Source organism: Folsomia candida, unplaced genomic scaffold, assembly GCF_002217175.1.
Source record: "Folsomia candida strain VU population unplaced genomic scaffold, ASM221717v1 Fcan01_Sc028, whole genome shotgun sequence".
Taxonomy (NCBI): Eukaryota; Metazoa; Arthropoda; class Collembola; order Entomobryomorpha; family Isotomidae; genus Folsomia; species Folsomia candida.
In genome coordinates, this window is record NW_019091220.1 from 781,490 (window position 1) to 807,661 (window position 26,172).

A 26,172-nucleotide genomic window follows, 5' to 3' on the forward strand; every position below is an offset into this window, starting at 1 on the left:
CAATTTTGGAAACTAATTTTATCAAAACGTTTAGAAAAGTAGCATAATCAAAATATATTTTTTTGTGAAATTTCATAATTTTTATATTTTACTAAAAAGTCTCATTTTGTCTATGTCTCCGTTTTGGGCACCATTTCCCAAAGCGAACTCCTCCACTCTTTCCTTTCCTAGCTAAAAAAATCCGTTCACTTCTTCATTCTTTGAAATACCAGCAAGCAAATCAACAACTCGTGGGCCACGAGTTGAAAAGGTACAAAATTTCATCAACTATAATCTTATCTAATTAATTTTTAATTGACTTAGTAATTACTAAGTAGAGCAGTCTTGATTTAATCTTGAATTACATCAATAAGGACAATGTTTTTGGTGTTTTGGAAATATCCACCTACCACCTGCGTGGATATTTACGTATTATAGATTGTGATGTAATTAATTGCTAATTGTTTTATGAAAATTTTTCTATTGTTCATCACATCAGCAGAAGCATATTTATTTAACTTCAATTGTTTGTTCTACTAATTAGGTCGAGTTGAATCCAGTACACCCACGTGTTTCGAGGCCACGAGTTCAACAAGGTTACCAACGAGAATAAAAATGATGTTGTTGAAACGGACTCTGAAGAATAGATAACCTGGTTATCAAGAGCAGTAGTAATATGGACCCTAAAAATTCCTCCCCCACATCTTCGCAACAGCAGCTGCACAGAAATCAGCGCAAGTTAAATTCAATTGAGCTTACTCCAGACGTGATTATTCAAAAGATTGTCCAGCATTCCAGAAATCCGTCTTCTCCCCGATTGGTGAAGTACCTCGGATATGCAAAGAAAACGTTTTCATCTTCCAATCTCAAATTATGGATGGATCTTAGAACAAAAGGTGGAATTCACGCTATTGAGACAATAATTAAAAATTCTGTGAGCAAGGAAGGAGTCGCTGATAACTCAAGTTCCGGAACAATAAGTCAAGATGTATTCACGTCCAGCCTTAGCATTTTGGGCAACTCGTACTCCCTGGATTATTGTGCAAGAAAAGATGTAAAAAGAATTTGCTTATTAATCAAATCAAGTTTTCGAAAGCCGTGTAAAATCTAAACTATAATTATTTGTACAGGTCGCCAACAGTGGATTCATATCCGTTCTTCACAAACTAATTCAAGTACCTACAACCAATATCGTGGACGGTTATCAAAATAGCGTCGTCAGCAACTCGCAACAAGATGAGACTTCGGAGGAGTCACCTCCATTCAGTCCTGCAGAATGTGATTTGAAATCAAAGGCTGTAAAATGTATAGCCAACTTGGCCCACGATATGACATGTCGCGATGCAATTTTAAAGTCAGGGATTGGGATTACGTTACTTAAAGTGCTGGAGACGTTTAATCAGTACTGGAATAAGAAACAAGAATCCCACACTCCTATTACGACTACAACAACTGATGCAGAAGCAGAAGCAAATCTGAATTCAAAATCAAAAGAAGCTGAAATCTTTTCAGAGTGCGCCAAAGCTTCTGTTCGAGCAATTAGAATACTGAGTTCTGAAAGTCGTTGTGAAGATGCTAAATGTCACCTGATTCGATTTGGAGCGGTCAATACTGTAGGTCAGATCTTAAAATGGGCTGTTAATCCAGAATTGAAGCTCGATGTGGTAAGATCACTGGCAAATTTGACAGACAAGATAAAATTACTACCACGGGAGCAAGTCCAAGAGGTACTCACCTAATTAATATTTAACCATAAACTAATTTAAAATAAATTGCCCAATTTAATCACCATTTCTTCGTTTACAGTTTGTCGCTGAGAACAATAACAATTCACTTTTAAAAGATCTCATAACCGTACTGGATGGGTGTTCAGTGGATGAAAAATTCTTCTTCCCCACCATCCGTTGTCTTATAAATTTTGCTGGAAATACTCACATTGCAGAAAAAATGGGAAATCAACAAATCTTTCGAGTGGTATTGGATAAACTTGGACAGACTACAGAAAAGGCCTCAACTGGTAATTATAATTTTAAGAGTATTACAGAGGGGCATTCATAAATGACCGATTATGATTATATTTACAGAAATATGTCGATTGCTCATTGCTTTGACAAAACATTCTGGAGTTAATCGGTGTTTGCTATATAGCGAGCAAGAAGTTTGGACAACGATGCAAATTTTAAGGTATTTCTGTTGAAATAGATATACATAACATATTTGTTTTTGTGACTAAAATATTAACTCGAGTTGTGTGTTTACAGATCTGATGGCCTTCAAGAACATCACCGCTGGCTTCTACATGTCTATGAAAATGTTTACGAAGGAACGTTAAAATCTTTATTACGAAACGGCCTGATAGAACTGATACACGAACATTTCAAGAAAGAATTAGAAGACTGTGACTATATTATTTTGAAACGTAAAATAATGTCGCTTGATGTAGACATTTGCAAAGTACATGGAGATCATTGTCACTTTGTTCCCACGTATAGATGTGATAGCCCTTCCTATCAACAAGTATGCAAAAACATGGGATTTTTAACAAATATTTTTAACCTGGTTAGATATAATTTTAATATTTTATTGTCTAATTTTTGCATAGGTGCAAGAAGAAATGAAAAACTTTATCAAGGACAGAGATTCAATGTACAAGATGGATATCGACTCTGGTTCGTCAGGCATTGACTCATCATCAAGTCCATCTTCTAGTCCCTCCCGGTCATGGAGTAGCGATGACAGTGGGTCAGAATCTGGAGTAGGGTTCCGCCGATCAAACAGTCCTGGGTCCTCCAGTAGCGATGACGAAGGTTGTTACAGCCCAGTATATTCTAGTCTGTCACTTTCACCAACATACTCTGAGGGCAGCCCTTCAGAAACGAGTTTTTCACACGATAGATCGTGGCATGAATCAGTTTCCCACCCCCGACAGTCCAAGTACCCTAAATTGGATTCCACGAGCCATATCCCATTCGTGGACGAAGAAGAACAACATGTCAACAGTCTTTCTTCAAGAAATAGTAAAACGTCTGACAGTATAAAAAACAAATCCAAGAAGATTGTTGTGATGCTAAATATTTTGCAAAAAGCGAGCTTCCTCTCACCTATTCCAGATGGAATGGCAAACATCATTCCCATTCTACTCTCTTTTATAATAAGAGGGATTGTTTCGTTAACCCCTCAAAAACTACGATATGAGGATCACTCCAAAGATGTCGAAATGACACGTCTCGGACGTAGGAGTTTCAGCGTGGCGTACAGAATTCTCAAGAAATTGTGCCTTGATATCAAGTTTTTTCCCGAGATGGTGAAGAATGGAACAATTACTATTGTTTCAAGACTGCTTCCCTGGGATGCTGTTCTGACTAGCTTTGAAAGTACAGAAAACATCTCAACTCTTTTGGATACACTTCGTGGGAAAGGCAATGATACTTCTGGCTGGAGAGAAGGCCACCTTATGCGAACTCTATTAATTAGCCAATCTGACGAAGAACTGACGAAAGTAAGTATATTTGTTTACCGCATTTTAAGTCATTCGAGTCTTTATATAGCATAAATTTGATTTACATTACAAAAACCAAGACGGAAATGAAATTTTGATATGTCTTGACTTGCCCTTTCGAAAACTATTGAACGGTTTTGTCTTATGTATTTTTTATTTTTAGGTATCTCTAACCATTCCACTCTTGTTCAGAAAAAATGACCACTCGCTGAGGAGTTTTGAGCAGAAAGGCTCCAGTTGGACTCGCGTATTTGACCTATTAGCAAAAAATAAGAATTATGACGACACATCACTATTTCAAGACTGTATTTTGACTCTTTCTGCACTATCTGAAACTATTGGAATGAAATACGACGTTTCAGAAGTTTCCAAAAGACCTACCCTTATTATGAAGGACGATACTAATATTGGACAAATTTTACAATTTCTGGATTCATCGAATGAAGCGTTGACAAACTTTGAAAATGATGGAAAAGTGAAAATTACTTTGGACGATGGATCACTAGCTCTACTGCAGAAAAATATCCTCACGGACGCGTCTCCCGTGTTCGGTGCAATGTTTGACGGTCATTTTAAGGAGGCTGGGTCTCAAGCTGTGCATATTCGCAATGTTTCGAAAGAATCTTTAAAAGTATTGGTCCTACAATTGCAAATACTCAACAACTACCAATCTTTGCAACAATCCGACCTAAACATTATGGACCTTCCCGTTAACAGCAATGCCGCTCCGATAGATAACTTGGATTTATCCACAATATTTGAATTGATATCGTTATCTGACCAATTTCTAATAGAAACTTTATATGAAAGAACACTAAATACTTTGTTAAGTTTTTACATTTGTCCACATTCTGCCCCTCGAATTTATCAAGAAGCCGTGAAACTCTCTGCTTTATGGAAACCTCAATCTCGACTCAAGGGATGGGACATGGACTTAACATTTGTGGTATTAAAATATCTCCTAGTTGGTGATTTGACTTTTACTAGTCGGTGTGGTGCATTTCGAAAGATTTTTGACTCGGTTCCTTCAGATAACGTGGTTGGAGATTTAAGAGCTCTGGTCGAATTTTATTCTTCCAGACCCCAACAGACTAGGTAGATGTGTGGATATTGTTAGTACCATTTATCTGAACATAAACCTGACCTTTTCTACCCTTTCTACCCTACCCTTTAAGATCAAGCTAACAATGATAAAAACGTTGTTAAAAAATCTAGTAATTGTAATTTATTCGAGTGACTAACCTGTCTTAAACTAAACTATTACTATAAATTATACAATTCTCACGTAAAAATAAAATGTTTCACAACATAATAAATAATTTTGTCGCCACAAAATAAGTTCATTGTTTATATGGCCCTAGATCAGAATCCTCAGACGTTGTTTTACCACAAAATATGCAGTGCAGAAAGTCAGATAATTTTTGCTGGTTCTGGGAGCTACTATTTATTAGAGAAAGTGTAATGCTAAACTGGTATCGCAAATAAACAAACTATATAAATGCACATATGTATTTACTTGACAGACCTCCTCAATTGAAGTTTTAGCTACATTTTGTAATGAGGTAATCCAATGTGTACGCATTAGGGGATTGTCATGATTAAGTATGTTAAGAAATTGCAATTTTTTAAGAGTATTCGTAACGACATCATACAAAGTTTCAGTTTAATCCAGTCCATTTTTACTTTGACATGCAAATGTAATACTGTAAAAGCGTTACATTTGAAATTGTGTATGCCAATTTAAGCCGTAATGTTCAGAATTATTTTTTTTACTGTACTTCAACTTTGGATTAGCGTGAATTTGAACACGTACACGTTTGTTTGTTTACGCAAAAAAGCTTTACATAATGAAATGATTACATGTTGCCCATTGTGACTTAATTATAGATTGCGTCGTATAAAATTGAAGGTGCATGTGTTGACATGAAACACTTGACCTTCTCGTCGATGGTCATAACTTGATAACGAGTTTGAGGAACGGTGTGTGAAACTGAAAAGATATTTTGCATGTAAAGTATTTTACGAATTTAATTATAAGAATAATCTCAACAATGTGACTAACTTACCCGAATCGCAGTAAGCTTTCAAGACCGGTTCAATATCGCAAACCTAGAAAAGGTCAGTAATTTTTCTCATAAAAATCCAACTACTTATTTAATAGTTATTTTGTTGGGTGCTATGCATTTATGAACTTACTCCTCCAGAAGTGTAACCAATCATCTTCTTAATGGCCGCATCAAACTCTTCCTTCCCATAATCTTCTTTCACACTCTCACTGAGATTACTCCAAATATGATCTGCCTGCTTCGTAATTGCATCCCCAGCATATAAAGCAGTCCCTGTTTTCATAATTTATCAATTTTGAGCTATGAATTGGGTTAAAGCTTTTGTTAATTGTTTATTGCGTTATTACCAGCAATGAAATTTCCTGGCTCGATTATAGCCACGTGTACGCCCCATCGTTTCATTTCCGCTCGAAGACATTCCGATAAACCTTGGACCGCCCATTTCGTGCAGGCGTACGGTGACCGTGAGGGGGCTCCGAACCGACCCATCATACTGCTCACGGTGATGACACGTCCTGAATTATGTAATATATTTCCTTGAGGATTATAATTGATGCAACAAATGACTTTATACATGTTACAATACCCTTTGCTCTTCGAATAAGGGGCAAAGCAGCCCTTATGACTCGGATTGAACCAAATAAATTGATGTCCATGATTTTTTGGTAAACCTAAAATTTTATATTCAAACAATTCGAATTAAACCCCCCACCACTAAAAATAAGTAAGAAAAAACTAATATTTCCCAATTTTAAAAACACTACTGCTGTGCACTCCTAAGTAAAACATAGGATTAGGACTTACATCCAAAGGTACCATTTCAACCTCTCCGAAAGTCGACCACCTTGAAATTTAAGTATAATCCTTATTGAGAAATTCATTTAATCATTATGCATATTTTCATACCCTGCGTTTGTGATCAGAGCCCAGATACCTATATTTTTATGGACAAACAGTAAAATATAAATAATTAAACTGTTAAATATTAAGCACTTAATGGAACAGTAACTAACCATTGCAATCTGCAGGAAGGTTTTCTTTAATATATTCCAACGCCTTGGTCACATCCTCATCCGATGTCACATTCATGGGCACAGTGTACATCCGGGTTTTGAATTCCTTCTGTAATTGTTTCGCTCCATCCGTGTCACTTGAAATGACACCGGCGAAAACTGTGTATCCCTAATTTTGCATACGTGAACCAATTATTTAGCATAATTAATTATCTAACTATAAATAAGTATATGAGGCTTTACCATTCCATGCAACTTCTTAGCCGAGGCGAAACCAAATCCGGTATCGCATCCCGTAATTAGCACTGCTTTCCCTTTCGAATCAAGCTAACGATGATAAAAACGTTGTTAAAAATCCCGTCATAAATTTTCAATCTCAAATATGACAAAAACTTACATGCAGCCGGTCAATCAAAATGACGCCCGCACATCCCCCAATGAGCACCAAGAAGAACAAGGTAAACCATGAAAATCCAATAAACCATCCTACATTTGCTACTACATAGGAGACAGCAAACCAAAAAATACACCTTTCCCACACATCTAACGATACGTCTTTCAGATCGAATCCATTTTGTGCCATTTTTATCTATGCAAATACCGTTTTAATTTGCAACCCTCTACAAAACCCAACTTCTCCTCCGGCAGCTCTTGTGTAACTAAACCCAACAAATACAAAACTTAATTCTGACCATTACTTGTGCTCCCTATTGCTATTATATACACTATTATATTCCTATTATATATGCATGCCGTATGTACAGACTAGGTTATGAATAAAACATACAGCTTTTGTTTCGGACAACCTTGTAACGCCAACTCCAGCATGTACACTCCCAGCATGGTTAAAATGGTTTCTAAAATAAGCCATGAACTTTGTGGTGGATGAGAAGTAAGTAAAAGTATTACACAAGTGGACTGACATGACATTATGGACAGACGGATGGCATGATGAGTAATGTCAAAGCCTGGCAGCAGCTTAATGCACAAGTTCTTCAGCTATACCCATCAATTTTAGTTAGGCCAAACTTCTGAGCGTTTTTTGTGATGAGATTTCTTTACTCCCATGTCAACTCTCGAGCTGATTAACTCGCTCATGCAGAAGTGGGGTGATGATGGATGTTGGATCGGTTAGATAACAGAGTTAAATGCATAAGTTAAGAGGAAAGTTAATGCAGAGGCAGCTACATATGTACATGTCTGGATACTGCATATGCGTAGGTAGATAATAAAGTGGATGGGTAATTAAGTTGGTAAAATAGAGCATTAAAATGTGCCTATAATTTTGTTAAAGTATCCAACTTTGGAGTTAGCTCAGTCAGTATAGCTGCAATTTAGGGAGCCGACATCTTGTAATTACTGTCCTCCTCAAACACTACTACAACATGCTGCATACATAGTTCTATGTAAAACATATATGTACATTATGCCTTTTACGCTAGAAATTGCATGATTGATATCGCACTACACCTACGTCTGCTCATTAAAATTGGCAGAAACACGAGTCTCTTCTATGCAAAATTATAAATTATAAATGATCCAGTCTTTACTAGTTTTATACTCTAAGTTTTCCAAGTTTAGTTGGAAATGCAGATGGATATGATAAATATACATGCATTACCTTCTTTTTAACCTTGACATTGACACGGTCATCAGCACACGTAAAAGTTTTTGACATGTAACCATTTGATGCTGAGACAGGATATGTGGAAGAATGAATCCTGGAGAAATTAAAATGAAAGTGAATTGTTTCTCATAATTCCAAAAATTTGTAATTTGCTTTTAGATCAGAATCAGATCAGACGCATGCGATATAAAGATGTTCCTTATGCAAATGAAGAGCGAGTATAAAAACGAATGGTTGGTAATTGTTGTGTTTCTGCTTTTGTAACCCGCACAAAAAAACAAGCAATTCATTGGACTTTGTTCTGTTTTTGTTATTCTTGCAGGACATCTCAAGAAGGTTATTTTATCCAACACGTGAACTCAATTGTGTTTGAAGAAGAGTAGCAATATTTTTTGCATGAATAGGAGAATATCATAATATTTACATACATATTTATGTAAGTATGAATATAATTTCATATCCATTATTTTCAGTAGTAGCTATTTTCACAAATTCAACCCGCTCACAAATTAGAAAATTATGTTTCAAGGAAAATATCGTAGATTTGACAAATTTTTAGATACACAGTTTCAAAGTGAGTTGTTTATTTATTTGCAATTCTTCTTCTGAACTTAATCACACGATACTTTCAGTGTATGTTATTATTTTGTTATTCTAAATTGCGTTTGAGCTCAAAATATGCAAGTCATAAAAAACAAAATTCTTCACATTTGATTAGCAAAAAATATAATTCGTCCAAACACGAAGTATTATTTATTCAATACTCGAACTGTTTCATATTAACATTAATAAACGAAGAGTATATTTAATTACTCTGGTTAAATAATTATTGTTTACATCACTTCATTCAGACGTGAGTTCATCCTCGAAAGTGAGAATAGTGCATATGTAATAGGCGTTGCCTGTCAAAAATAAAATAAGTTCGATCATAAATTCCAATCCTAATCCTCTTCAATCCTTTAATTGGTATAATTCTTACCTTCGCATTACTGGGTGATCGAGATGGGAAAACCCCACATTTCAGTCCAATTGACTATTTTCCATCATTTCTTTTGCTTTTTCAACAGATTCGGCCTGAATTTTCTCCAACTTTTCCATCGTAAATGACTTTAACGGAAGCAGTTTAGGTTTGCAAAGAACGAAAGTGAGCTCGTCTTCACAATGGAGATAACCTCGCTTTGGAATAACTTCTTTAATTTTGGACGATGATCCAATACCACCATCATCTTCGGCAATGGGGGTTTGTGCCTTACTTGGATTAATGGGAGGTTTTGCAGCCATATAAATTTAATAATTTGTTAAATTAGTCAAAGTATGTTAAAATGCAACGCAACTCATTTCTCGGTTAGGGAACCGATTAAGGCATGTGTATTACCCGGATCCTAGCTACGGTGACACAACAGAAATCGGACCCAAAAATAATGTATTTGGAATGAATTGAGCAGAAGTTACTCAAATAAATGTATCTGTAAGTGTATATATTTGTTAAAATTTCATTTCTTTCTACTTCTAGCTTTTTAGTGCGAACCATTTTCATGAATCATTTTTTTATTTTAATTGAAACTTTTGCATGAGTAATTTTAATAACGGCGTCGGAGTTATTTGTTTATATGTTTTTGTATATGCAATGTCACTTGTTATACAATAGTTTTATATAGAGCTTCTGTGCATGCTGCCTCATTTGAACTTTAATTTGATCAGATAAACAACTTCTACTTTGTAACCACTCTATTCAGTCATTGGCCGTGGTGACATCTGGGGACATTAAGATTGTAGGGGATGGAGGGGTTTATATGAGTAACATGGGCACATGATGCGGACATTGAATAATCGTGGGGACATTGTCCCTCTGTACCCACACTTCCGCGGCCACTATAGTACCGATTTTTATTCATGAGAATTCGTGGAATTGTCAAGTATTTATATAAAAAAACCTAACTAGTCTCACATGCTAATTTGATAATCCTGCACCATGCAAATGAACTTGGATGATTACAGGTGATCAACACATACGAGAACGACGACAGGTAGTGTGGATGTGTAATAACAGGAGCAGATTTGCAAAAGTAGATCTCAGTGAGATTTCACATTCGTATAGCTTCACAACTGCTCTTCTGTGGCTGAATAAAACATTACATTGCGCGAGATTTATACAGTAGAAATGCAGAATTTGAGACCAGGATTTGCATATTTTACAAAGCAATACACAACATTGTTATACATGATTTTAGAAACCAACAATTCGTTACTTTTACTTTAAAAAACTTTCAGTTATCGTGTGGCATGATAATTAAATAGAAATGTGCTCATTAAGCCGAACGATGATGCAAATTGCAAATTCAATTCCGTTTGCCGTGTTTTTGTTGTTACTTTCAATTTCTCCGTTATTATGTTTCCCCGTGGAACCTATCGACTGGAACTACCCACAAGCCCCTCTCGATTCTGAGCCACAAATTAAGCTCAGGTTGACAATTATTTAAAAACGATACCTTTTTTCAAAATAACATTCTGCAATGACTAAAAAAATCTATTTTATGCATGTAGCAGAAAACACCTCTGTCCCCCTGGCAAAACTTCGTCCTCGTTTCGATACCACACAGCGACTAAAGATTGTTATAAATTAGGCGAGAAAGGTCCCTGCGGACAGAATATGGTTTGGCATAGCGATGTCAATTCTACCGTTTTTGGGGAATGCGACTGTGATTTTCTGAATTCCAGAATTCCACTCGTCTATCATCCTGCGTCTGATCGGTGCTATCATATTTTTACCCAGGTAATGAAGAAAATTGTACGAAATATTTCAAAACAATACTAAAAAAGTTTCCCCATCTCTAGGCCTACTGCGAGCCCAATCAATGGGTCACATTTTCCGATTTCGACCCCACATGCGTCCGCGACAAATGTGACGATGTCATTTTCTTTGACGCAGACGATTCCAGTGATGGAGCAATCGTAGAATTTAATAATAAATGTGTTCAACTAAACTCCAAAAATCCTGCTTGTAAGCCAGACGAGATTGTAACCTTTGTTGCTGACCAAGTGCACCCAACATGTGGTCGAATTGGGGACGGGGAGGAATTTTCTGTCTCATTACATTCCGTTTTTAAGACGAGAACGCTATCTTGTAAGCCAGGGAGTCGTCGCGATGTTCATGGAAAGTGTAGAAGGACAATTACCATAAAACCTTCATCAGCACCTTCGTCAGAGTAAATAAGACAGGGAACCTTTCCCATTATTATTTACTGTGAAAATCGACTGATCAACAAGTACAAATAACTTTCACTTGGTATATTTACGGCTAATTTATGTTGGATAATTGAAAAATTGTAATTTCTACTCTTGAACTTGAATGTTGAAATGATAGCATTTTAAAATACTGTTTCACTCTTAAATGTCCACTCTTTCAGACTAGTCATGTATACATAGCTCGTAATTTTAATAACACTGTGTGCTCAGAAATAAAAGTGAAAAATGTTTCCAGTTATTTTTCGTCGCCTTAAATTATTTGCAATCGTCGTCATTATCCTCATTGCCAGTTGTGCCAGCCTTATTTCTGCCGAACCAGGCAGTGGAGGAGGAAAGACGAAGGATAAAGACCATGATAAGGACAAAGTTTTGTCCTACATTTTCAAGTCGACTGCCGAGAACGTGGACTCGCTATTGAGACCTTGGCCTTCCAACTCATTCATTAGCATCTATACGAACGAACTCCTCATAAAAGTCCTAGTTATGCTCTTCCCATTAATCTGCGTTATCATTGCGATCCAAACTTATTTGACAGTTTTTGGACCTTCGAACAACTACGTGGGCTACACGGGTGACAAAAGGCTCTTGAGCTAATAGTAGTTAAGGTTTGTACGTATTAGGCAAACAATAATGCTCTGATTTCATAGAGAAGAGAATTAGATCATTGTTCCACAAACCCAAATATAATGTGGATTTTGAATAATTCATAAAATATGGTTAAGTAATGTTCACACTTGTAATTTCCTTGAAATTTTTTGTGTCTTTACGTAAAACTACGCACAATGAAGCCATGTAATTATAGTGATATAAGTAAGTAATTTATTAAAAGCTGATTTTCCAATATTTATTTATGTACAAAACTGTAATTCACCAAATAATTTCTCTACCAGCATGAATTAATTTCTGTCACACACAACGCTCATAGCCATTTCCTAATCCCAAGTTATATGCATATGTATGTATATAATATGCATTTTGCAAAGTGGTGGTAGACGTCTCAGAGCTTCTTGATTTTAGAATAAGTATCAATTTACTACGTTACAATTGAGGCAGTTACAAATTCATTATGATTGTCTCATCCTACTAATGACTAGGCAGTGGTCACTAGTGAGTAACTTTAGAGTATTTTGGTTGGTCAGGTCATATAAAAAGTTGTCAGACAACTTACCATATAATCGCACCACTTGTGCACCATATAGCCTGCATAATTACGAAGATATAAATCTTGGAACCGGTAATTATTCCGCAAAATTCGTGGAACTTGTCAGCTGAATTAATACTTCAAGTTACTATTACGACTTTTTTATTGCTTCATTAACCACTACAAAAATTCCAAGCAAAACCCACAATAAATAATATTTGTCTGTCTGCCTACTCTGCTTCATTAATTGGCTTAATATACAATATCTGTAAATATGAGCACGCATTATTAAAGTCGTATGTCTTAACCACATCATGACGATAATTTTCTCACTTACGATTGTGATTCCTCAGTAATAACCACAATCACGTAGGTAAACGTATTTGGCTTTTCATACATAAAGCGCCCGAGAATAAAATATTTTCTCAGAAAAAAAACAAGAAACATAAATCTATCGTAAAAACGATACTTGCAAACTTTTAAATACATTACTTAAGTCAACGTCGCAGTTCATTACATAAAATAAATTCGAGTTAAAGTCATAAAATGGCATCTTCTAATATATCATTGTTTCCACGCTGGTTTTCAACTGTGCTGCTGATCCTCACGCTGAATATTTTCAGGACCATGTCAGTCCCAATTCCAGACAATGATATTTCTTATGAAGAGTAGGTTTACAAATAAATTACTGAGATTATCAGGTAAACCTCGTTAATTAATGACGTATTAATTTTGTATTGCAAAATTTAGCACCCAATTCAAATGCAAAAGAAGAGAATATTACCATAATGAGACTCAAAAATGCTACAAAGAGAGAACAAAAGGACCATGCACTGGGAACATGCTATTTCTAAAATTTGACAACAATGGTTTTGGAGATTGTGATTGCTCAGAGGATGAAGTTGTGCCGTATGTCTACAATCCGCAGACTAACGACTGTTATGCAACTTATGCACAGGTAAATACATGCCTTATGCACAATCTAATTGCCAATTTACTACCCACATAATTGATCTTAATTATGATTACTTAATTATTTTATAGTCTTATTGCTCTACCGGTGAATGGCTGATATTTGACGAGACTCTTAATCCAATTTGTGCTCCTAATTCATGTGTGACTCATTCAACTCCGAAAGTTGACGGGGATACTGTAACAGTTTTGTTCAAAAATGAATGTGTGGCCCTTAACAAACCATCAAAATTGTGCACCTCATTACAAGAAGTTGGAATTCGGAACAGTGAAGTGACTCCGGACTGCATCTCAACCATTGCAGAACAGTCTGTAGTTGGGACGAGTCAGTTAAAGTGCAGGCCAGGGACGAGACGAGATATGAATGGCAAATGTCGTAGGGCAATTACAATCTCTTTGACGGAAGAAGAGTAACTTTTCACTAACAATTTTATATTTAATGATCTCGGACGAAGTGCTGGCATTCTCGTCCTTTTTGTGTATTATCTATGTGTTATTTCTCGAATTTTAATAAAAAGTTATTCTTTAGCCGTGTTTAATCAGACTACTTGATTTTATTTCGCTATTATTAAAATCATTTAATTACTTTTCAATACAAGAGTTACAATAATTAATCATTAAATCGGTGGAGGGGTCTTAAGTTTCAAATCCTTCAGCCCTTGCCCATACCACAAGACCTCTTTCACCGCCAGGCCAATCCTATCCAGAACCATTTGATTGGTGGTATTTCCATCTTCGTCAATTAATGTATTCACAGTGGGAATTGGCACGTAACACGGAACAGGAAGGAGGCCCAGTTCATTGAGGTAGGGACGTACAATTGTGAGGGTCCGAGCCCCACCAAAATTTCCCATCGAATAGGTGACAATCCCCACCGGTTTGTGTCGGTATGATGATGGTGGGAAACAATTCATCAGGTTTGTAAGAGCAGGAGGTACTCCACTGTTGTATTCTGACACCACGACAAAAAACGCATCTGCTTTCAGCACAGTTTCATGAGCCGATTTCATCCAGGCTGGAACATGGTCGGGATTTTGAATGTAATGAAGTGGTTGCTGGACAAGTTCGTATTTTGAAAGCTTCAACGGATCCATCACAATCGGGGTTACGCCTCGGTTCTGGATGCATTTGTGTACCACTTTCCCCACTCGTTCGACCATCCTCCCCCCACGCACGGAGCCTAGGATGCTTACAATGTTTAGTGACATTGATAGAGCTGATTCTCCGGAGCTGTAATATAAACATTGACGTCATTGGTGATTCACTATTATGGAAGGTTTCAAAAAAGTATGCATGTACCTGCACAGAAGTAAATTAATAAATTCAAAATGGAAAAATAGTTTATTTATTTATTTAATTTTCTCGTTGCTTTTTAATTATAATTTTAATCTTTCATCAATTGCCTAATCATTAGAATCAAGGTTGCTTGACAACTTTAGTAATAATTACAAGGTTGCGACAATTGCTTCGACGCCTAAAAAACTTTAATTTTCGAAAACCCTGGTACCTTTTGGAACTAGTGTGCGTCGCACAAACTGTCGCCCAGAAACAAACCGCACAAAAATCGTCAACACTCACATTTCGTGCTTTCGATTCTCGAATTAATTTTTAGGCCTTTTAAGATGGCCTTATAGATTTGTCAAGATGTCTGTCTGTCCGTCCGTCTGTAGGCACGATAACTCTCTTTAAACAAAAGCTATCGAGTTGAAATTTTGCATGCTTCATTTTCGGGTAAAAAGTAAGGATGAGTTCGGAGATGAGCATGATCGGTCAAGTAGTTGGCCGGTGGGGGTCATTTCCACCCAAATGTGTTGCCATTAACTACCAAGATGGTATTAATGCTATCTTAAAAGGCCCTGCAAAGTTGCTTGGAGTAGGTTTTTAATCATGGATGTATTATGATAAATTGTCAAGCAATCTTGCACTCAAAGTTAGTGAGGGGAAAAGACCAAAATGTCTTTTCTCCTCACTGAAAGACTGCTGGAAGAAAATAAGAAAACTGCCTTTTCTAATTAAAAAAATGATTATCGAAGGGTTTTTACGAGCCTGTCGACAAAAATTGAAGGAACATAAAACTTGATTTGTTAGGGAAGGAAGAAAATAATACGCGGTAGGTGCGTCAAAAGGTCAAGTTGTCTTTGATAGTTTAACTTTAACACTTTATCATAATGCTAAAAAATAATTCTTCAGTTTGTAACTGGAGTTAAACATCACCATTCTGTTCTTTCTTGTTTTAGGAACGAGGACTGATTACTGAAATGTTGCTTGATAAAGATTTGGGCAGCCTCGAGTGGTGCTATCCGGATCGTCCATTGATGATCAATAGGAAGTACTCGTACCAATTGCTCAATATGCACAGCCCGGGCAATTTTTCAATCATCGTGGTGGATCAGACTTCCGTGGTGATTCAAAGGCAGATGAAGGAGATCTTTATCTGCACAACATTGCCGGTTGTGCATCGGTTGACGTTGCTTGTCTGAAGGATAGACTTCCTGTACCTGTCAAATTTGAGGATGGGTATGATCATGAATGGGACCTTGCGATATGTCAACAACACCAATAAGAAGCATTGTGCCAAATTTCATGCAAATCGGACGAGAAATGGCGAAATTATGGCATGGCGACGATATTTAGCGAAAACAAGGGGGTGGCTCTGGTTGGAGCATTGCGACATGTGGACAACACCAATAAGAAGTGTCTGTGTAAATTTGATGGAAATCGGCCAAGAAATGGCGAAATTATGGCATGGCGACGAAATTTGGCGAAAACAAAGTGATGGCGACGGTTGGGACCTTGCGACATGTCGATAACACCAATAAGAAGCATTGTGCCAAATTTCATGCAAATCGGACGAGAAATGGCGAAATTATGGCATGGCGACGATATTTGGCGAAAACAAGGGGGTGGCGGTGGGTGGGACCTTGCGACATGTCGATAACACCAAAAAGAAGTCTGTCGAAGTTTGATGGAAATCGGACGCAAAATGGCGAAGTTATGGCATGGCGACGAAATTTGGCGAAAGCAAGGGGGTGGCGACGGGTGGGACCTTGCGACACGTCGACAACACCAAAAAGAAGTCTCTGTCGAAGTTTGATGCAAATCGGACGAAAAATGGCGAAGTTATGGCCTGGCGACAAAGGTTGTCGCCATGCCATGCATTTATAAGGGGGGGGGAGCTGTTGGCCGCCCTAAGAAGGGCGTTTCCAGAGCACACGACGAGGACGTCGCTCCCTTGTGCTCCACGCGGGTAGACCCCCGCGGACGCATTCGGGCGTCCGCGGGGGTCTACCTCCACCGGCCGGGAAAGCCCTATCCACGTCACCGCCTCCGCGACCGCGTTCCCCCGGAGGGTCTCGTCTTACCCTCGCCTTACGAGGTGGGAGGTCCCCGTAAATCGGCCCCCATTAAGGCTTCGAACTCGAGAACCCGGTCGGCCCCAAGGGGAGGTATCGCTAAAGAGCGGCGTCACCCAAGGGTTGGAGGTAGAGAGCCCCTCTCACTTGCCAAGCGCCACCCGCACTTTTGGCAAGCCCCGCCGGCTCCCCACCCGGTGAGCCTGCTTGGTGGGAGGAGCATTGGAGGGGGGACCTTCCCGTAAGGCTCTCCCCTTGCAGCGTTGCTCCCCCGGACCACCCCTCCAACGGGAAGAGAGTCGGGGCTGTGGGACAAACCACGGGTGGACCCGACTCCCCAGAGAGGCAGGGCGGCCCAAGGGCGCAGCTGCAATGGGGAGCTCACCCAGGGACACGTCCCCCACGAGCGCCTCCCGCAGACTGACAAAAATTTCTGGTGCAGCTCCTTTTATACCCTCTGGAGGGCGGTGAAAGTTCTGCTATAAATAGCACCCGGTGAAAGTTCTGCTATTAATAGCACCCGGTGAAAGTTCTGCTATAAATAGCACTCAGTCATACTGTATGACTTGGTGCTATTAATAGCACCTGCGATAAGCGGCCTCACATGTTCCGTGTTTACAATTGTTACAAATAATTCATCATTAATAATTAATTATTTCAACGTTGTTGAGGTCGGGTAAATCACTGTAAATGTCGATTCTCATAGTTTTTTGGTCGCTGATTTCGAATCTGAGGTCAGTTTTTCGATTGCGACATCATGGGAAGGGACACAGGGCAAATTAATTATGTTCAAATAACATGTAAAATTATAAAGCTGCAAATATATGGCTGGGTTTGGTAGTAATTTATGAATAAATTAAAAGTTGACATAAATTCATGTAACTCTTGTCAATCAGAGAGTGAAACGTTTGGGAACCCATCACTACTGCCACTATGTGATAATTTTTGTAAAAATCTACATGCCAACTGCAACTTCGTCTCTTCACACTTTCAGTCTTCACGATACAAGAATCAGTGCAGTTGTAAATGTGAAATCGGCTATTTCGGCGTTCTGGTAGAAATTTTTGTGCTTTAATTACCGTTAGCGACGGCCCAAATAATTAGCACTTCAAAAATGGAGGTTTTTGAGGCTATCGAAGTGACGGTCGTAACCTTGTATTATGATATATAAATTAGAATTGCATGTAATTGCATTAGAATTAGCTGCCTTTAATTTTAACAATAATTTCTAATTGTTTACTGGACAGGAATGTTGTCAAGTTGATTTTTAATTACAAATCTTAATTTTACTCGAATTTAGTAGATTTCATTCGATTCTTCCTCAACGTGCATGAACGTCAGCAAAATAAGCAGTTGACATTGACCAGTGTCAAGACTGTCAACGATTTAATGGAATGCATGCTATGAATAATTATGAAATTGCAACACTCTATGAACTTGACCTTCCACTTGACGATTTCTCAAAATTCAGTGACTGGTTTCTTCCTCTGTGTTCATTCATAAATTGTTTTACATATATGCATAGCCAACACGAATTGAGGTTTCTTGTGTACATTTTCATATTGAAAATGTACACAATATTTGGAATGCAGTTCCCATGCATCAACCTCAAGCAAGGTAAACCTGACTTTGTCATGAAAACCAAATCATTTTTCCATCATGCTGGACTTATGAGAATTGTGTTATGCAATCCTACACCTAAAACGTTGTTGTTTAACATTGAGTTTCTCACAACAAGTGACTAAGATTCACCTGAATCTCTTACCTTTTAACTTAATTGTAAGTGACAACTTTGCCACTTTTGTAATGCAAATTCCATCGCATCCAGTCTTAACAGCAAAGAAAATTCCAGATTACCTAAACTAACGCAACGTAATAACGCGACTGGATTTTTGCCTTAGGACGTCTTATGATGAAGAATACGATCGCTGGGAAAACCTGTCTTCGCAAACAAAAGTCCTTCAAGGATGCCCCTTTACAATGTAGCAAGTGCTCCTACACCAACATCAAGTATAGCGAATCCTATATAAACGGAAGTCATGCTTTGCACAGTATTCATTAATCAAGAGTCTTTTGTTGCGAGCTGTGCGTCTTTGCTTAACAAAACCAAAACAAGAAGAACAAACAATTGCAAAACTTCTTTATTTTTAATTAATTAAAATGTTGAGTAGACGCATCATTTACGTCTTCCTGACGATCTCAATAGTATTAAATCTTCAAAGTGTTTTACCATTTTCGCATGGAAGAAGACAGAACTCTAGGTTTTCTAAAGATTTTGTGTTGAATGTGCCCGAATCTGTTGTTAATGAGTCAAATGAATCAGAAGAAGAAGCCATCACAATCAATACGAGTGGTGATGAAGAAATAGTGCAAACAGGATCTCAAAAAAGGACTAATGGGAGATTGTTGGTAGCACGAGAGGATGCTCAGCTACGGTGAGTCATCATTGCACAAAACAAAGTGTTGCAATAATTCTTTTACTTACTCAAGTTAAAATTATGCACATAATGGCTGATCAAAATCCTAATTGGTATTTAATTTTCTTAAATGCAGAGAAATCCTCTGTCCGGGAGCCAATATACTGTCGAGATACGACTTAAAAACGGGAAAATGCTCAGAAATTGACACACAAGGACATTGCGGAGAGAAAATGGTTTTCAAAGAGGAAATGGACAGTGCGTCGTATGGATATTGTGAATGCGACTTTGAAAATCATGAAGTTCCATTAGTCTTTCATCCTTCGTCTAACTCGTGTTATCCAATTTATTCGCAGGTGAGATTTCTGATATTATTTACAATAGCAATCCCAATGATACTAAATAAATGTTGTATCATTAAATATAGGGCTACTGTAAGCCTGGCGAATGGCTAATCCTCAGCAAAGAAGCACGAGGACCACTTTGTCAAAAAAATCAATGCCTCATTCCACTCCAGCAACGATTATCTACCAAAAATGGACGGCTATCATCAAAACTAATATTTCCCTGGATTTGGGATATCAGTAGTAGCAGCAGCATAATCTCATCCACGGAATCTGCTGCTCATCCTTCTGGCCACGATCCAGTGATCAAAATTAAAGATAGTCGGATAAAATCTGCTCTTCTTGCTCCGATTCCGCAACGATTTGTGCCGCTCAACGGAACTGGACCGTGCGTCCTGTTAGGAAGCGGATCAAAATTTTGTGACGTTAACGAAAAAGTAATTATTGACCGGGATGATATCCTTCCTCGATGCAGAGTTCCTGGAAAGACGCTCCGACGCTTGTCCATCATTCCGAATGCGTGTCCTCCCGGTAGTTATTACAGCATTATTGGTTACTGTCAGCCAGTTTGGGATTTTTAACGGGCATACTCTGGTCAATTTATTATAGTGATTTCTGAATAATTTATTATATTTTTTACCATTACTGCTGGTCTCATTACTTAAATTATGCACAATAAAAAAATTTCGGGTTTTATTACTCTAAATAAATAATATTTAAAAAAAAAACTTTATATAATTCCTGGTGCTCTATTCGTCTCCATTAATAATATTCGGATCTCTTAAAATTACGAGGTTTAAAGCGTCTTCCAACGAAGCTAGTAAAGGAACCAGCATCGTGCTCTCTAGTTTGGATACGTCTTGTCTATTTATCTGTAAAGTAAACACAATAAAGTTTAGTAACACTGAGCTCTTTACTTTGTTTGGCCAAATCCATAAAAGTGTGTTAAATCCATTCTCACCCACCTCCATAATTCTATCACCGGCCCGCAACCCGGCTATATAAGCTGGTCCTGTAACAATTACGATATTGGAATTAATTGGAGAAAGCCACAAGTAATGGACAATAATACATTTATTAAGCATAAAAATCATGGATTACCACCGGGTCGGATATCACCCACTATTGCACCTTCCTGATTATTCTGCTCCTGTATATTTTTTCCTAGCAATTTCGTCCTGCTGTTAATAACTTGATGATGAGCGGATGTATTATCAACTTCTGAATCTGTGTCGCCAGCGTCACACTCAACATCAGTCTCATCCACTAAGCTAAATCCCCAATCCTCGTACAACGGATCTTTCCAGAGGCTAAGAGAAAGCACACAGCAACCACTTTCACCACCATCACAGTAACCTCCTTGTTCTTCTTCTTGTTCATCAACTTTCTCAATCTGCCTCCTGGGCAATAAAAGCAAACTGCTGGGACTGTGCATGTTTCTAAAAGTTTTCCCACAAAATGTGCTCGTCATAATATTATTACCACCACCATTTTGTTGGTGATTATTCGTGATGGAGTTTGAACTATCACTTTCACCAAGGGTCAAAGTAGAATCCGACCCCCCAGAGTGGATGTCAATGTCCTCCGTGGAATTGTTACTAGCGGGTGGGGGTAAAATGTGACACTGGACTTGTTGCAGGATCTGATTCGGATGACAAGGCACTATGGTCAACTTAATGGAGGACTGTTTACACGTCAGTTGTCTTAAGATTTGAGCAATTTGGTAAGAATTATAGAACGGAGAGCAACAAGGAATACTAGTTTCCTCCGCAGTTTGGTCGTTCGTGATGTAGATGGATGTCACGATGTCACCTTGGAAAGAAGGAAGGAAAGAAACAAAACTTTCAATATGAAAATATTTTCTCACGATAATAATAAGTCATTGAGTGATTGCATGGGTATTTTGAATTCAGCTATGTTGAAAGTCTAAATATTGTTTGAAGACAGTCCAACATTTTTAACTATCCATATTATTATTCAAATCACTTTAGAATGGAGTACATTTTCGGTTATATTTTAGCCATGTCGGCTACAGGGACTGCCCCCTCAGCAGAACAAGTTGAGGAAGTTGTGATATCTCTCGGAGTTGAAGTTGACCAGGCGAAATTGAGAAGAATTATTACACGTTTTCACGATCAGGATATTAGGCACGTAATAAATCAAGGTAGTAAAAAAATTGTTTCTGTAACTTCTATCTATAAATTTTTTTCCAACATCATTTGCAAGACTATTTTTTCTACAGTTAAGGAAGACATGTTATGGACCCAGAGCAGCTCAGCAGCATTGGATGGACTGTTAACAATCATTAACAATAATGAAACTGTAAGTGATATCATCAGGGACATACAATTACCTACAATAATGTCACATTTTATAAATTGCAGATACTTGAAGAAAAAAATGACATGATTAGGAGCTTGCAATCAGAGAATGATTATTACTGTACAATGAATAGGCAATTAATCAAAAAATCAAAATCGCGGAATCATGAACAGATTTTTCCATCTGATGTTTCACATGTTTCTGACATCCAAGAAAATATCCCATTGGTCTCGCCCTCTACATCGGCTACTCATGGTTCAAGTCTCGTTCTTAGACCCCCACTTTCAATTATTCAAGCACCACGCCAACCAGCTAAAAGGAACCAAACAGAAGCCAATACGAACTATTTGAAGAAAACCAAGCAAATTTCCCCCAAGACTAGTTTTCAAGGAATATTTGGCACTTCAAAAGTGAATTTGATGTCTCATCTTGTTTTGGAAATTGGAAATCAAAATGTTTTCATCAATCCCAGGCCAGGTGTTATTGAGTATGTACAATTGAAAAAGGAAGACATAAAAGGTTACATCATATATGAATCATATTAATTTTGTAAATGTTTAAAGTATTATACTTCACATGCCAATTTTTCAGACAACTCTGACTGCTACCAAATCTGGGTTGGGCGCGTGAGGAACCTCCATCAAGGATGTGAAGTAATTGATCGAAACCTTTTCGGATTTACCATACAAAAAAATGTTCAAGTAGCTGCTTTTGATATTTTGCAAAAAATCCGACGCAAGATCCATTTCCCTTTAACAGCAGATGCTTGTTCAAGTTGGTAATAATAGTTTACAAAAGCGTCCTGAATACCTCCATTGTAATTTACCATCTTTACTTAATAATTACATAATTAATATGAACAGGACGGATTTCCGAGAAGGATTATTCGTGAGAGTCGATGAAGTTTTCCCAATAGATATTTTTATGTTGTCGGATTATGTATCAAAACAAGTCAAGTTTGATCTGAAGAAGAATCATAAGGGATTGGGAACATTGAAGTCCGAGACGGTGGTTTTCTATTATTTACCACAGTAAAATTATGTTACACATTTTAATAAATGTTCATTATAGGCAAAACTTCTGATGGATACGCACCAACCAATACTTAATGAAGCTATGTCTCGTTATTATGAATACTGCAAAGGTCTCACTCGTCACGCCATTCCTGACGTTGATGTAAGATAAACCTCAAATTTAGTGGTGTGGTAATATATTTTTAATATTAGGCAGGTTGAAATGAACGTGTAAAAAAATTGTTAACGTGTAGCTATAGCTCCGCCCACTTTTTGCTACAAGTAAAATGCTCGGAGGTTGAGAAAATTTGACCCGTAACTTGTAACCTGCGTTACAAGTTACACAAAATCTACAAGTTTCGTGGTACGTGTAGCAACCGATCTACACGTCAAAGTTAACTTGTAGAGAAAAAAGTGAAAATTTTCGAGGTCGTTACGTGTAGCAACCAACCAATCAGAATTGAGCAGTGACGTCACTCAGGTTACAAGTTCACGTTACACGTTACAAGTTCATTTTCTCAACCTGCCTATTGTCCTCTTTAAAAAATGTTTTTTTAGATGAACAACTTGCCCAAACCTGGGTTCACACGGACTGATGAAGATAAAACTTGTCCATATTGCAAAAAACTTTTTGCAACGGTCCAAAATAAAAATAGACATCTTAATTCCGGTTGTGATGGACTCCCAAGGCCAAAAAACCCTCACCCCCCTAACAAACCATCTCCACTCGAAACTTTGTTTTCGTCGACGCTACCTCGTCCAACATTTGACGTGGTGTTTGCAAGGACATTATCAACCAATTCGAGAATGTATTGTGGCGGTCTGGGAAAGAACGTATCCCAAGAGTATTTGAGAAGTAAGTTCTCCGAATTCGGACAGATCAAAGTGCTAGTGATGGAAGAAGGAAGTGGATTCGCATTTATAGAGTACGAAGACAAGCATGACGCTACCAAAGCCATTATCAATGTTAACAATACAGTTATTAGTGGAAATACTGTAATTTGCTCCTGGGCAAAATAATTATTATATTAATTAGTTTAACAGTCTGTTACAAAAATAAATAAGCTACTACGATGTTTGGTTTTAATGTTTTTATTTCATATCACCAGTTTGGAGGAATCCACATCGGTCAGCAAGCGACCCCGGTTGGATGGAGCTGATCCGAATTTTGTTCTCGGAGGAGTCTGCGAGTGCCAATCCGAGGGATGTGTGGCTTCTGAAAAATATAGGAAAGGCGAAGACGTGACAACATGAAAACTTTTTTTTCTCCTTGAGTGCGTGTGAGTCCAACTAACTGGATTATTTCTCTCATTGTTTTCTACTTTTCGCTACTCTTACCGATTTCCAATTTCTATAACCAACGGATAATTGGGTCGTACGTCGACCAGTAAAACTCCAAAAGTTACTTGAAGTTTTACCAAGTTGCTGTCCCCCTCCATTTGGTTCTGGTCATCGTCATCCTCCACAATCCGAATGTAATCTCCGAGTTGTACAATTCCCAGAGCGTGGGCCGGTCCACCGTGTCTCATATGGATAATTTTTCCTTCCAGGTTGACATCGCAGCCAAAATCTTTTGGCACAGTGACACTAGACAGAATTAAATTACATGCACATGATTTCTGGCATAACTATCACCATTTCACATGATTTGAATGTTAACTCAAGTAATTTAATGGTGTGTACCTTAAGATTTTCGTCGCAACTGATGCAGAGTTGAAGGACATGCAGGATAAATTAGATGATGACAAAGTTTTTCTCCTACTGCTTGGCTGCGACACTTTATTTTTTCTTCGAATTGACCCAAAATCCATGTTTGGTTGATGTGAGCAAGTACTTTAAATCAAAACTTAACGAGTAGTAGTAGCACAAGTCTGTTGTGTAATAAGAGACGTGATGACATTGCCTGTGTTTCCCATTAACTGGAAACCCCATTTAGATCTCAAGTCGCAAGAAGTTGTAATGGTATATGTATTCATTGCACCCACACAAAATCACGAATCCTCCCCGTTTTTGGTTGACTTACTTACTATGCTTAGTCACGTAAAGGAAAAAGTTAAAGAATCAACAACAAATCTTTTGTAAAAGGAGCCCGACTTGAAGAGCTCTGTTTTTCTGTATGTTTTTTCTTCTAAGTAGTTGGATACACATTCCAGTGTTTAAGACCCAAACACCAGAACAGTGAGTGAACGAGCTAAAAACAATTCTTCTTCTACCATCAAAGTATTTTAGGAAATACTGACGCTGAGACGGATTTCCAACCAACCGAGCCGATTCCCAGCAAAACTAAACTGAAGCCTGCGACACAATTGCACTTTGGTTTTCTCTCTCTGCTTTTACGTGCTTCTTCAATTTCAACTCTCTCTCACTTGTGTGTGTGCCTATCAGGGTTTTACCGTGGGGAAAATAGGGTGGGGAAAATGGGTGGGTAAAATGGGTTTTAGCCACCCACCCCAAAGCCCCGCAAGTGGGGAAAATGGACAAAATGGGGAAAATACTTTTTTGGGGCAAAACGATTCACTTTTTCACTCTCAACTTGAAAGATAAAGTAATTCATCATACTAAATAACACGAGAGCTCTGAAAAATTATCTAAAATATAGATAATTGCTGACTCTCTCTGTATTCCTTTCTTCGAAATTGTTTGCATTTCCTTCTTCATGTTTAAGGTTATTTTAAATAGATGGTTGATTCATATTCGATATCACTGTCAAGATCTAATGACAAAAGATAATTTGTATCCTTTATGAGAGATTGAAATGAATGTACATTGTTAGGATATTTCGTATTTACCCAGAATTTACCCATAGTGTAGTTTTATTTTTACTAAATTGGGAATTTTAAACCTAATGAATTATTTAACGGTAAAATAAAAAATCGAGTGGTTTATTTTATAAACAGTAAGAACATAACAAAACAAGGAAAATAATTTACCCCCAATGGTGGTGGTGGTCCACCACGTCACTATAACCCTTCATACCCATTTTCCCCATTTTTTCCATTTTACCCACTGGGCTGGGGATTAAGCTCAAAAGGTGGGTAAAGTAAAACCCTGGTGCCTATTGTAATCTGTGTGCCGAGACCGAATATCTGTCCGTACGACCAAATACGTACGTGTCCTTTTACCACTGCTATTTACCACACACCACCGAAAAAGACAAACCAACTTGCATCAATTGTGCCT

General features: G+C 37.8%; 8 protein-coding genes and 1 long non-coding RNA gene across 12 annotated transcripts; 6 read left to right on the top strand and 3 right to left on the bottom strand.

The window, feature by feature from the left end:
- The first annotated feature begins 141 nt into the window (after positions 1-141).
- LOC110859767 lies at positions 142-4,983 on the top strand. Of its 2 annotated transcripts, none has more exons than XM_022108751.2 (8): positions 142-250; positions 524-1,033; positions 1,110-1,706; positions 1,786-1,996; positions 2,064-2,163; positions 2,241-2,496; positions 2,582-3,478; positions 3,642-4,983. In XM_022108751.2, exons 2-8 carry the CDS (start codon positions 656-658, stop codon positions 4,575-4,577), a joined length of 3,375 nt encoding a protein of 1,124 aa, XP_021964443.1. In that variant the 5' UTR covers positions 142-250; positions 524-655; the 3' UTR covers positions 4,578-4,983. The 2 variants fall into 2 exon arrangements, with proteins under 2 accessions (XP_021964443.1, XP_021964444.1); XM_022108752.2 differs by lacking the exon at positions 142-250 and adding an exon at positions 331-425.
- Positions 4,984-5,110: 127 nt separating this feature from the next.
- Positions 5,111-7,375, bottom strand: LOC110859768 (D-beta-hydroxybutyrate dehydrogenase, mitochondrial). Its single transcript, XM_022108754.2, has 10 exons — positions 6,955-7,375; positions 6,801-6,884; positions 6,558-6,726; positions 6,451-6,478; positions 6,349-6,388; positions 6,131-6,215; positions 5,892-6,059; positions 5,675-5,817; positions 5,545-5,587; positions 5,111-5,468 (listed from the first exon to the last, which is right to left on the bottom strand). The coding sequence occupies exons 1-10, from the start codon at positions 7,138-7,140 to the stop codon at positions 5,356-5,358; spliced, it is 1,059 nt and encodes a 352-aa protein (XP_021964446.1). The 5' UTR covers positions 7,141-7,375; the 3' UTR covers positions 5,111-5,355.
- Positions 7,376-8,752: 1,377 nt separating this feature from the next.
- On the top strand, positions 8,753-9,659 carry LOC118438931. The gene is made up of 3 exons (XR_004837148.1): positions 8,753-9,150; positions 9,252-9,452; positions 9,534-9,659. It is a non-coding gene; the product is annotated as an uncharacterized LOC118438931 (long non-coding RNA).
- A 541-nt stretch (positions 9,660-10,200) lies between these two features.
- On the top strand, positions 10,201-11,668 carry LOC110859836. Of its 2 annotated transcripts, none has more exons than XM_022108837.2 (3): positions 10,201-10,648; positions 10,729-10,957; positions 11,020-11,668. In XM_022108837.2, exons 1-3 carry the CDS (start codon positions 10,485-10,487, stop codon positions 11,392-11,394), a joined length of 768 nt encoding a protein of 255 aa, XP_021964529.1. In that variant the 5' UTR covers positions 10,201-10,484; the 3' UTR covers positions 11,395-11,668. The 2 variants fall into 2 exon arrangements, with proteins under 2 accessions (XP_021964529.1, XP_021964530.1); XM_022108838.2 differs by having other exon boundaries at positions 10,732-10,957.
- A 793-nt stretch (positions 11,669-12,461) lies between these two features.
- On the top strand, positions 12,462-14,078 carry LOC110859924. The gene is made up of 3 exons (XM_022108956.2): positions 12,462-13,239; positions 13,322-13,529; positions 13,616-14,078. The coding sequence occupies exons 1-3, from the start codon at positions 13,118-13,120 to the stop codon at positions 13,955-13,957; spliced, it is 672 nt and encodes a 223-aa protein (XP_021964648.1). The 5' UTR covers positions 12,462-13,117; the 3' UTR covers positions 13,958-14,078.
- A 5-nt stretch (positions 14,079-14,083) lies between these two features.
- LOC110859971 (FMN-dependent NADPH-azoreductase) lies at positions 14,084-15,228 on the bottom strand. Its single transcript, XM_022109012.2, has 2 exons — positions 14,843-15,228; positions 14,084-14,773 (listed from the first exon to the last, which is right to left on the bottom strand). The coding sequence occupies exon 2, from the start codon at positions 14,749-14,751 to the stop codon at positions 14,161-14,163; it is 591 nt and encodes a 196-aa protein (XP_021964704.2). The 5' UTR covers positions 14,752-14,773; positions 14,843-15,228; the 3' UTR covers positions 14,084-14,160.
- Positions 15,229-18,943: 3,715 nt separating this feature from the next.
- LOC110859810 lies at positions 18,944-20,354 on the top strand. Its single transcript, XM_022108805.2, has 3 exons — positions 18,944-19,331; positions 19,450-19,669; positions 19,741-20,354. Exons 1-3 carry the CDS (start codon positions 19,057-19,059, stop codon positions 20,236-20,238), a joined length of 993 nt encoding a protein of 330 aa, XP_021964497.1. The 5' UTR covers positions 18,944-19,056; the 3' UTR covers positions 20,239-20,354.
- LOC110859809 lies at positions 20,319-25,790 on the bottom strand. Its single transcript, XM_022108804.2, has 6 exons — positions 24,676-25,790; positions 24,331-24,579; positions 24,099-24,208; positions 20,759-21,469; positions 20,623-20,669; positions 20,319-20,529 (listed from the first exon to the last, which is right to left on the bottom strand). Exons 1-6 carry the CDS (start codon positions 24,801-24,803, stop codon positions 20,407-20,409), a joined length of 1,368 nt encoding a protein of 455 aa, XP_021964496.1. The 5' UTR covers positions 24,804-25,790; the 3' UTR covers positions 20,319-20,406.
- LOC110859808 lies at positions 21,555-24,068 on the top strand. 2 transcript variants are annotated; one of them, XM_022108802.2, is made up of 7 exons: positions 21,555-21,821; positions 21,900-21,979; positions 22,042-22,498; positions 22,571-22,757; positions 22,843-22,987; positions 23,051-23,155; positions 23,551-24,068. In XM_022108802.2, exons 1-7 carry the CDS (start codon positions 21,650-21,652, stop codon positions 24,010-24,012), a joined length of 1,608 nt encoding a protein of 535 aa, XP_021964494.1. In that variant the 5' UTR covers positions 21,555-21,649; the 3' UTR covers positions 24,013-24,068. The 2 variants fall into 2 exon arrangements, with proteins under 2 accessions (XP_021964494.1, XP_035715645.1); XM_035859752.1 differs by having other exon boundaries at positions 23,247-23,673.
- Positions 25,791-26,172: the final 382 nt, after the last annotated feature.

Coding starts and splice junctions, on each gene's coding strand:
- LOC110859971 (XM_022109012.2), bottom strand. CDS start 14,751: ATGTCACTAAACATTGTAAGCATCCTAGGCTCCGTGCGTGGGGGGAGG.
- LOC110859924 (XM_022108956.2), top strand. CDS start 13,118: ATGGCATCTTCTAATATATCATTGTTTCCACGCTGGTTTTCAACTGTG. Junction 13,240..13,321: donor AATGATATTTCTTATGAAGA/GTAGGTTTACAA, acceptor TGCAAAATTTAG/CACCCAATTCAAATGCAAAA. Junction 13,530..13,615: donor GTTATGCAACTTATGCACAG/GTAAATACATGC, acceptor ATTATTTTATAG/TCTTATTGCTCTACCGGTGA.
- LOC110859810 (XM_022108805.2), top strand. CDS start 19,057: ATGTTGAGTAGACGCATCATTTACGTCTTCCTGACGATCTCAATAGTA. Junction 19,332..19,449: donor CGAGAGGATGCTCAGCTACG/GTGAGTCATCAT, acceptor TCTTAAATGCAG/AGAAATCCTCTGTCCGGGAG. Junction 19,670..19,740: donor GTTATCCAATTTATTCGCAG/GTGAGATTTCTG, acceptor CATTAAATATAG/GGCTACTGTAAGCCTGGCGA.
- LOC110859768 (XM_022108754.2), bottom strand. CDS start 7,140: ATGGCACAAAATGGATTCGATCTGAAAGACGTATCGTTAGATGTGTGG. Junction 6,479..6,557: donor CCTTCCTGCAGATTGCAATG/GTTAGTTACTGT, acceptor ATAAAAATATAG/GTATCTGGGCTCTGATCACA. Junction 5,818..5,891: donor GCCAGGAAATTTCATTGCTG/GTAATAACGCAA, acceptor TTATGAAAACAG/GGACTGCTTTATATGCTGGG.
- LOC110859808 (XM_022108802.2), top strand. CDS start 21,650: ATGGAGTACATTTTCGGTTATATTTTAGCCATGTCGGCTACAGGGACT. Junction 21,822..21,899: donor TAGGCACGTAATAAATCAAG/GTAGTAAAAAAA, acceptor TTTTTTCTACAG/TTAAGGAAGACATGTTATGG. Junction 22,758..22,842: donor GCAGATGCTTGTTCAAGTTG/GTAATAATAGTT, acceptor TAATATGAACAG/GACGGATTTCCGAGAAGGAT.
- LOC110859836 (XM_022108837.2), top strand. CDS start 10,485: ATGTGCTCATTAAGCCGAACGATGATGCAAATTGCAAATTCAATTCCG. Junction 10,649..10,728: donor GAGCCACAAATTAAGCTCAG/GTTGACAATTAT, acceptor TTATGCATGTAG/CAGAAAACACCTCTGTCCCC. Junction 10,958..11,019: donor GCTATCATATTTTTACCCAG/GTAATGAAGAAA, acceptor CCCCATCTCTAG/GCCTACTGCGAGCCCAATCA.
- LOC110859809 (XM_022108804.2), bottom strand. CDS start 24,803: ATGGATTTTGGGTCAATTCGAAGAAAAAATAAAGTGTCGCAGCCAAGC. Junction 24,580..24,675: donor GTTGCGACGAAAATCTTAAG/GTACACACCATT, acceptor AATTCTGTCTAG/TGTCACTGTGCCAAAAGATT. Junction 24,209..24,330: donor GTTATAGAAATTGGAAATCG/GTAAGAGTAGCG, acceptor TATATTTTTCAG/AAGCCACACATCCCTCGGAT.
- LOC110859767 (XM_022108751.2), top strand. CDS start 656: ATGGACCCTAAAAATTCCTCCCCCACATCTTCGCAACAGCAGCTGCAC. Junction 1,707..1,785: donor CACGGGAGCAAGTCCAAGAG/GTACTCACCTAA, acceptor CTTCGTTTACAG/TTTGTCGCTGAGAACAATAA. Junction 2,497..2,581: donor ATAGCCCTTCCTATCAACAA/GTATGCAAAAAC, acceptor ATTTTTGCATAG/GTGCAAGAAGAAATGAAAAA.